The sequence below is a fragment of the Saccostrea echinata genome, unplaced genomic scaffold (assembly GCF_033153115.1).
Source record: "Saccostrea echinata isolate AGI-Se365-2 ecotype Australia unplaced genomic scaffold, CSIRO_AGI_Sech_v1 ptg000001l, whole genome shotgun sequence".
NCBI classification, from domain to species: Eukaryota; Metazoa; Mollusca; class Bivalvia; order Ostreida; family Ostreidae; genus Saccostrea; species Saccostrea echinata.
This window is the reverse complement of record NW_026889750.1, coordinates 41,590,050-41,600,291: the sequence shown is the minus strand read 5'-3', so window position 1 is coordinate 41,600,291 and position 10,242 is coordinate 41,590,050. Positions and strand designations below refer to the sequence as shown.

Genomic DNA, 10,242 nt, shown 5'->3' with positions numbered 1-10,242 from the left:
TCTTAAAAATAAAAGTGATGTAAAAAATTAAAACTCATGCTTTTTGAATCATTGAAATTCCATGCAGAAAGATCATACAAATCTTTTTTCTCACATGACCTTCCAAATGCTAATTGTGACGTCATAAACTTGTGCATTTTCCCGTATTTTCTTAAAAAGTTGCAGAAGACATCAATTTTCAATGGAATTTTCTTTCATATAATATTGTCCACAGGCATCGCCCACAAAGATTTTGATATATGTGATTTTTCACAGAATTTTACACAACATATCCGAAAATTATAGTGGGCGATGGCTGTGGACATTATTTTCTTAAGGAAAATAACCCTTGAAATGGGTCATTTTGAGGCTTTTCCTGTTTAAAATAGAGAAATGCATCAAATTAATGACGTCATATATCCAGAATGGTACTCCATCATGCTTTATTCTTTCCTGATTTATTACAGTCATATACTCAACTAATATTTAAGCCAGTTTCAAAACTTTTTGAAAACATTAAGTTTTTAGGGCACAATAAAGCTAAAACCATACCTTCTTCTTTCTTGACAAGCAAAAAAAAAAAAAAAAAAACGGAAAAAAAAAAAACAAAAAAAAAAACATAAAATCCATTTCCAGATTGTGGGAAGCACCTATTTCATGGTGGTAATGGTGGGGTCCATGTTTTCGGGGGGGGGGGGGGGGGGGGGGGTCCAAAGTCATTCTTCATTTGCTTTAGTATATACTTTTAGTAACTCTGCAAATTCCAGGTGGGGTCTGGACACCCCCCCCCCCCCCCACCTAGATCCGCGCATGTATTTTTCAATATAGCACTTCAACACTGAATAGTATATTATCCTGGAAATACAAAAACAGACAGGAGTTTCATGATTTTACTTGATTAAGTGTTTTTCATAAAGTACATATAGTAACATAATATTAATTGAGAATGTGATACACTGCCCGCATAAAGCAAATATAATAATTATAATAATAATAAAATTATTATCACAAATATCACAGTCAACACAGATTAAATGACATTATATCAACATAAATCTACAGATCATCCTTCAATATGCATTATAGTCTCATACTTCCTACAACACTACTGAACAAATTGTGGGCTTGCATTAAACTGCTTCATTTTAACCATTTAATAATAAATAATTACAGGAAATAAACATCAATAGATTTGGAGATTCTACAAAGAGATAAGGTGGTAAAATGAATCTAAAATTAATGACGCTGTAAAGTACATAAACCCTACAGCTTATATTACCCCATAAAATACCCAAACCTGATTATATACAATGATATTCTCTGTCAATACACAAATAAAATTCCCTGTGTAAGTTATCAATACTTCTCTTTAAGCCTCTCATTATAATGTATCCAACTTTTCATTCATGTAGCAGTAATTTTAATTCTGTAAGATTATTGAGGAAATAGGTATATTGCATTATGTAATTTTAACTGATCATGACCGAGTCAACCAGTGCTGACTTTGTTTTAACTGCCAGCTATAAAAAATAATACACAGAACCCTTCCTACTAAAGCCACACCTAAAAGTATAATTATGTAACCTGCAAAAAGAATGCTCCTAACTATATAGTGACAAACTTCACGCCAGTAATCCCATAAACGCAGTCGTAAATTGTTATCACATGCAAACGAATGATCTATTCTTTTTAAAAGGATGAGCTAGTAAAGATGTTTGATCAGTAATGTGTGAAGAAATTGCTCATTTCAAAGCAGAATTGGTGAAATAATACTTAATGCACTCCTAAAGATCAAACCTTTGGCTAGAAATTTTTACCAGAATAAATGGAGCATTCAAAATACTGTTCTGTTGATTCATTGAACAGACTACAAAATTTACATCTTTACTTGGATTTTTTTTATAAATGCTAATTTATCTTTTGATATAAGATGATAAATACCCAAAACCATTTTAAAGAGGGAATGTTTATATTGCAACAGTTAAAAAAAAAAGGATTACATATACATGTACTTCCCAAAACATAGGTCATAATGTATCCCAAATGAAAATGTAGCATTGATAAGAATTTTACTGAGCAATCCTGAAGTTACTCAATGAAATATTCATGTTCTTCTTTTTGTTCAATAATGGCAGGTATGGAAATAAATGTGCTCTTCTGACACATTTGTTCTTTAAAGACATTTGATGTGCAACTGATGTTTTCTGATATATGGCTATATAAATATTTTATCTATATTATATTTGTAAAATGAGTGTTTTACCCCGATAATTAATTAAGTCAATGTCAGCTAAAAGCATTCTACAAGCCTCTCACGAAGTGAAAATTAAAGTGCATATTTAACAATTGCATAGGAAATCATCATAAAATATTAAATGAATGTACACAGAAAAATATGAAACAAATATACTTAAGCAAATTATAACAAAACCTAAGTTCTTCACTCATATGTATAACAGTGTTGGAGAAATATACCGTACATAAAAACTAAATACGTTACCGGTACAAAAAATCAAGCACACTGGTTTACAACTACTAACATTTAAAATTCAATAGCAGGCTGCAAAAGATCAAGTACATCTTCCAAATAGCACATCATCTCCTAGTTTAACTGATATAAACAGAAAAGTTACTGTCCACATAGGAAGAAAAAAAAATCAGATAAACTGTATTCATTGCAAACCAACAAAAATGATATGCTTTTCATTTACCTAAAGTTTTGAGTGCAAATTTGCATGGAAAACCCAAGCACTGATTGCAAAGCAATGTTCTGTGAGCTTTCTTTGTGGGAACCTTGTTTCAGTCAAATAAGGCCATTCTCTATTCTGGTCCAGTGACAAGCTCACAATGGTGGATCTAAGATCAGCTAAGATCAGGATGATACAATAATGAGCCAACATCAGAGGGGGTGGTCTTGAGTCAGCTCTTTGGAGAGGTTAATATCAGATCTGCTTACATCAGGTGGTACTACGCTGAACTAACATCAGAGGTGGCACTGACAATGTTGAACACAGTTGACCCTCGTGGTGTGAATCCCTGCTCTCCAGAAAAAATCTGTAAAGCAAGGAAGTTCTGAGTTACAGATCTTGGTACTTTTATCATATCTGTATCTAAGGGAAACTCTCTCTTTACACATTAATCCTAATTTCCATTTAATCATACATCTAATACTGTTATGATAACATCTTTGTCAACAATTAAAAAACGTATAAAGGAGACACATTGTTTCTTCAGATTTCATTGTACATGTAATGCACTGATAAAGTGTTGAATAGAACTTTAATGTCCAAGATGTTTATAATAGCAATGTGATCCAGACATGCCTGAAATGCAGCATCAAAAGCTGAAATATGAGATTTCCTGTGCAATAAAGAATTAAATCACAACCAAGAGATAAATATTACTAAACTAGAGCAGAGTCATTTTAGGACTTCTCAGTTATTTTTGTGGCAATGAAAAATAAGATTGAATGTGTGCCATAACACAGGTGTCTGATTTTTATAGGTAATTCTTCCCTTAAGTTAGTTTGTGAAAAGGAACTGTGTATATTCTTTATCATTTACAATAAATTATGATACCAGGTTTGATGGCAGTAACATTAATATCATGATGTTAATCATGTGTATTAAACCTGTACCTGTATCTGGTGATTCTGATACAGAACAATAGTAATCCTTGAAATCATGAATAGGAATAATTAAGAATATGCTTTTTATGCAAAAATTAAACCCCTTAACTTCATTTTTATTTAGGGATATTAGTTTTAAACTAGTTAAACATATTAAATGAAAAGATAAGAAGTACAAGTTTACACTAATTAAACAGAGATCTCATACTGTAATAACTGAGAGTCTGTGATGGTTAATCATTAATAAAATCATTACTACACATATACAATAACATCTAAAACAAAAAGAAGAAAAAGAGAGATCAGATAACCTACAAATGCTCACCCAGTGAAATACAGGAACAAAGATATAAAGGTTCCAAGAGGTTCTAAGACATATCAACTGAAAAGGTCTGCTGATAATAGACCCAGTGTGCTAGGTACAGTCAAACCACAATATCTTAAAGTTGACACACTGAGAAAAAACTTCAAGATATCCTAGAGTTCAAAATATTAAGATTAATATAAGTAAAGAAAACATGGATGGGACTTCCAACTCACTTCAACTTATCAATGTTCAAGATACCACAGCTGAACTATACAAAGAACAAGGTTCACTAAGGGCCTTTTTGGCCCTGTGAATTTCTGAAAAAGTGAAACTGCTTAGTTTGAGTTGACAATGTATTAAATATCATTAAGACTCTTAGTGACTCCATATCTATCAAAAATGACATAATTTTCTGGCTGGTCAATGCATTATGAGGTCATGAATTGCATCATTTTCCCCATATCCTGAAAATACCTACAAAAACTGATATGATGAACTTTTACGCTATTTTTCAATATTTCGTATAGAGAGCAACTTCTGATCTAAAATGGGCAAGTATATAATCATGATAGAACTGTGTCTGAAGATCGCAAAACGTTTCCTTCTTTGGATCAAGGGGTGTGCTCATATTTTGATTCTTCACTGAAAGTACTGAAATAAACCTGTTTTCTTCAAAATTCAAGAACATTGCAATTTCACAAAGCCTGTTTACAAATACCTGGACTCTCAGAGGAAATGTTTTATAGAACTCAATTATAATTTTCACTTGGAAAAGCAAAATACTGTATGTTATATTTTATCCCTTTGTTTAATTTTATTTATGTGATTAGAATATGAGAAGATCAGACAATAGATGAATAAATTAAAAATATACGTATATATAGATAAAGCAAGGCAACATTCGATCCCAGTGCAAATTATGTCACTTCAGTTTCACACACAGGCAAACTAACCCACCCACGAACACACACACACACACATGGTGCATTACTATATCCCCTCCACAACTCTTTATATTATAAAAATTCTTGTATAATTCTTTTATTCAATTTACCTAACAATTACATCATTTACAATGATTGATTAGCACAAGTGAGTAACAATGGGAAATAACTTTTATTAAAGCAGAGTTTGTTTAACATCTCTTCATGAATTTTTCACTCATATTGAGATGCCAACCACTTGCCAGTGGAGGGCTGCAAATTTAGACCTGTATTTGGCACTTATGGCCTTTGAGCAGTGACAGATCTTTTTGGTGCCAGATCTACTGCAACACATGACCTCGATTTATATGGTCTCATCTGAAGGACCAGTCTCCACATCACACAGTGGATTCTAACTAAGGATCAACTCCTTACACCACAACTCTAGGGCAAATGCTTTAACTACTTCAGCATTTGGGCAATTTTAAACATAGAAAAAATTCCCAAACATGATTATAATAGAGCCAAACCACAACTCCATAACCCCTGACACACAGGCCATGAAATTCACAATTTTGGTTGAAGCACTCTTGCTCATCAATATCATAACCATGCACTTAGTTTGTCTTCTAAATATACAGGGGAGAGAAGAAGATTTTTAAAGAATTTATGCATGTTCACTAAATGATCTAAATATTCCAACCCTAACACCAAATTTAGGAAGAGGCACCCTTGCTCATCATATCTATGCACATAGTTTGTCTATTAAATATATAAAGGGGGAGGGAACAAGATTTTTAAAGAATTTATGCATTTTCAAAATACTATCAATAGAGCCCCACATTATCATTAGAACCCCTGCCCCTGGCTCTGGGGCTATGAATTTCATAATTTTGGTAGATGCCTCAATGCTAATTACTAGTACCGGTATAATAATGCCAGCAGAGACCAAGAAATTCATTTTTTTGTTACCCTTTGCCCATAAATGCTGTTTAACAAAATTGGTTGAAATTGGTTCTGGCCCATTCCAGAGGAGAATCTGAAATGTTCAAATTTTAATGCGCAAGGAAAGATGAAAACAGATAGCAGTAGGGCCCTTGATTGGTTAATAAAATATATTGCATCTTGTATCATATCAAAATTACATGACAAATTTGGATTAAAAAATATCCAGTGAGCTTCATTACAAATTCTATAGTTGTCAACCCTTTCAAACATTTTATTGTTTGTTATTCCTTTCAATTTTTTACCATTACCCAAACAGCATCTGGCCTAGGACTGACATCACCATAGTCTGTCTGAGTCACTACAATTAGTCAATGATGTAATACCACTGACATGTCTTCTATTGTTTACACTGTCCATGCATGAAGCTAGCATAATGAATGCCCTAATCCTAAATGCCAAGGACATAATGCACATTATACATTCCTTGGGAATTAACAGGCCATGCATTGCAAATGGTGGCTGGGGATAATTAATCCAGTAATTATATGTAACATAATATTTTTCTTTGTGTTTTTCCAAAATGCATATTTTTTATGAATAATTTGGTCACACTGCATATGTCTGATTTTTTAGTTCACCTGAACCAATGGCTCATGAACAAATGTGTCCATCTGTCTGTCATATGTTGTCAATAAAACATTAAGATTTTCAACCTGCTGGACTAATTTTGACAAAATTTTCCACATAGAATCCTCGAATGACTTTGTTCATAGTTGCTCCATATGCAAGAATGGTGTCATAGTATGGTGTCAAAGTTTAACATATAGTAATACTTCAGATCACCATTTTTTTGCAACACCTTATTTTCATGAGATAGTTATTTGGTATACTTATACATGTAAGCCAGACAAAATTTTCAAGAATTGTAGAATATAATCTATTGTAAAACAAAATATATTCACAAGAATAAGTCCCAGTATTTCTATGTAATACAGATTCAAGTTTGTTAAAAACATGACCCTACGGAGTAGGTTATGGCCACTATTTGGGAGCAGGCTAATTTAAGGGATTTCTGTCCTCTGCTTCAGAACGAAATAAGTGGGAAAAGACCTAAAAAAATGGAGATGCAAAGGGATAAAGGAAAGATGGATTGATCTTTATCTTTTAGCCTCAAAATCAATAGGGAGTTTTCTTATACTAGAGTATCTAGAACCTAAACTTTCATTGCAAAAGCTAAAAGAGAGCAATATATGAATTTCTAACCTTGGCCTTTGACCTCAAAATAAATAGGGTCTTCTTTAAGTTATAAAGGAGTTATGATATAAAAATTTCATTGCAAAATATCAAAGAGAACTCCAGTTATCATCTGAATATTTCTTATGCACTACATTCAAACTTTGTTATCTTGAATTCAATGGGACCAAGAAAGAACTTCCAGTTATTCAAGAATTCAATGTTACAATAAATTAAGAAAAGGTTAGAACTTCAACCTCATTTCAACTTATCCATGGTATTCAAGATATCAAAGTTCAAGATTCCGAATTTCAACTATATATGAATTTCTGACCTTGGTCTTTGACCTTTTGACTATAAAATCAACAGGGGTCTTTTTTACAGTCATAGGAAGTTAAGATAAAAAATTTCATTGCAAAAGCTTTAAGTACTTTTTCATATATCATCCTTAAATGAAAGTGTTACAGACAGACAGAATGACAGATAAATTAAGAGACCCAAATTAATATACCTCGCTTTCAATGAAAGTGGGGGACAAAAATTTATTCAGAAATACATTGATATTTGCAAGAACCAGAAGGTTGTAATATTTTTAGTTGATATTAAGCCTCAATAAATGTGTTGCAATGAAATCATGAACTTTAATTTAGTGACAAGGGGCTTCATTTATCTACATGTTCATTTGACAGAAAAGTGACTTGGGTGAGCATTGTGGCCCATGGGCCTCTTCTTTACTATTTTGGTGGAATTTATAAGATAATTCAATGAAAAATGAAAACCAGATTGATAACTGACAGTTACTGTGTTACAAAAGCATTTAAAAGGTGTTGTAAGACAATATTATGCTATTATCAGCACGCTATTTAGTACTGTTAGGTGACAATCTACTGTAATAGCTCTCCTTACCATGTCATATATAAAACTGTAACAAGTTAATAAGAGGCATTCAGTAATAACATTCATGCATATTAGATTAAACAGGAAGGTTGATCAAGAAGGTGGCTACAATTTAACTGATAATAAACTATAAATGCAATTAAAGAAATATAAAAGCATTTTAATACGAAAATGCTACAAACTAGTAAAAATATAAACATATAAAGGACATGAATGACATTCCATTTCTCTTTAATGAGTGTTTTTCTTTTTAAAAAGTTGCATGCAGATTTAAGGTTTCAAGCAGATACAGGGTAGAATCTTTTTACCTTTTCTCCAAACATGTCGGAGAGTTTATCCACGATTTCCTGGTAACCTGCAGACAGAGACTCATGGTACTCCTTCTGTTCTGTTGTTATCAGTGTACCATTCAATTCCAAAGCATCAGAACACACATAAACAAAGTCTCTACAATGTCAAAAAATGTAGGATTTTACTAAAAAATGGGGGGGGGGGGGGGGGAATGGTTCCTGAAAAATTGTGCTCTAGTTCTCAGCAGTGCTAGTAGTATCAATGAATTGGAAAAAAATTCAATATTATTTTACAAATAGCGTGATTACTACTAGGCAAATGGTACATATTGCTATCATTAATTGGGTTTTTTAATTTTCTGCATGATTTCCTGAATCTTAGATACTATTTACTTACTTGAAAATTGCTTTAAGGGTGTCTGTCTTGTCCAATGGGAATTTGTTTATTTTCTCTTTGGTCAGGAATGCTTGAGCATATGCCATTGGACCTGCATTTACCTGTAGAATAAGAACCTTTATTTACATTTAACTCTAAATGATATGGCATTTTCATAGAGGTGTTTGTTAAAATATTGATCATATTAAACAAGCAGATAACATGTTTCAGGAAAAATTTAATTAATAGTTAAGTGACAAGATATTTACTACAGTTTGAAAAGGATTGGGAGGGGGAGGGACTCATAGGCAACAACTGACACTTGGGTATTTGAGGCTAAGCACAATCAAAGAAGACTTAATACAGGTTTCTTTTTAATGATTGGGTCATCAAGGCAGATTATCTCTGCAATTCACCTTGACATTATTACATCAACGATGGCAGAACCCTGAATCCAGAGTTTAGAGATTTGAAATTGAGCAATGACAGACTAAAAACTGGCTATATTTACCAATAACCTTGCTGCTGGAGCTAGAGTTTCTTGAGATCCGGTTGTGACAGACTGACCACCTCTAACAAAGCTGTCTATACTTACACTTAAAGCATCTTACACTGCACGTGTAGTACATTGAGATATGTCATGATATACTCACCACTTCTGCAATTTACTTGCCTCTACCGACTTGAACATTCATAAGTTTGAGCTAAACATTTTTTTTTTTCAAGATCCAGTTAAGACACGATGTACACTCCTCTGGTACATCTCACTATATTTACTGTGGAATCATTTTAATGGGGGGGGGGGGGGGGGGGGAGGGTCATTGTTTGTGGATAACCAAAATTTTTCTTGTTTGTTGGGATGTAATTTTGTGGGCAACTAGTGTATACATACGATTCTATGAATATAGGATGACAAGGTAATCTTTCATGGGGACATAAATTTGTGGGTAGAATGACCCACAAATCCATGAACATTGGTCAGCTTAGTCTGAAATATCTGATGTTTTCCAGGCTTTTTTCACGATTTTGATATTTAACATGCCAGAAAAACGTCAGAAACGGCTCCGTTACGAAAATTGGAAATTTCACCTTCTCCAACCGGACTTGATTTTCGATACTTGAGAACCGAATTAAATGCCAAACTCACAATTTATCAATAGCACAATGCTTTTAGTACTCACAAATATCGATGAAAAGAAAACATCACTCCACATTTCGATACAGGACTTGCAAGATTTTAAAATGCACGAAATGAAAACAAATCTAGACAGTCAGATAAAATTTTTTAATCGGATTGTATATTTTAAAAGCGAACCATAAAAAACGATGTTGGTGAGTACTAAAAGTATTGTACTATTGATAAGTTGTGAGTTTGACATTTAATTTGGTTCGCAGCATCGAAAATCAACCTGAGAATGCCGCCTCCAGTTGCAGGCTGCGAATTCCCAGTTTTCGTAATGGCGCTGGTTCTGATGTTTTCTTGGCACATAAAATATCAAAATCGTGAAAAAAGCCTGGAAAACGTCAGATAATTCGGACTATGGTCAGCTAAGAACAACTTGGAGAAGAACTGAGCAGAAAGCAGTAGCAGCTGGGGTGGAATAGCTGGGTGTAGGCAAGGGCAGCAGCCAGCAACAGAGGGAGGTGGAGGCAGTGTATTG

General features: G+C 33.3%; 1 protein-coding gene across 6 annotated transcripts in view; it reads right to left on the bottom strand.

Annotated features, from left to right (window-relative positions):
• Positions 1-855: 855 nt before the first annotated feature.
• Positions 856-10,242, bottom strand: part of LOC133191927 (dedicator of cytokinesis protein 9-like) — a 56,409-nt gene continuing 47,022 nt past the window's right edge. For all 6 annotated transcript variants that reach the window (XM_061327694.1, XM_061327711.1, XM_061327720.1 and 3 more), the window contains 3 exons: positions 8,603-8,703; positions 8,224-8,362; positions 856-3,033 (listed from right to left, as the gene is read on the bottom strand). In XM_061327694.1, the coding sequence (XP_061183678.1) occupies positions 2,947-3,033; positions 8,224-8,362; positions 8,603-8,703 (327 nt within the window). In that variant the 3' untranslated portion in view covers positions 856-2,946. The remainder of the gene's footprint in view (positions 3,034-8,223; positions 8,363-8,602; positions 8,704-10,242) is intronic.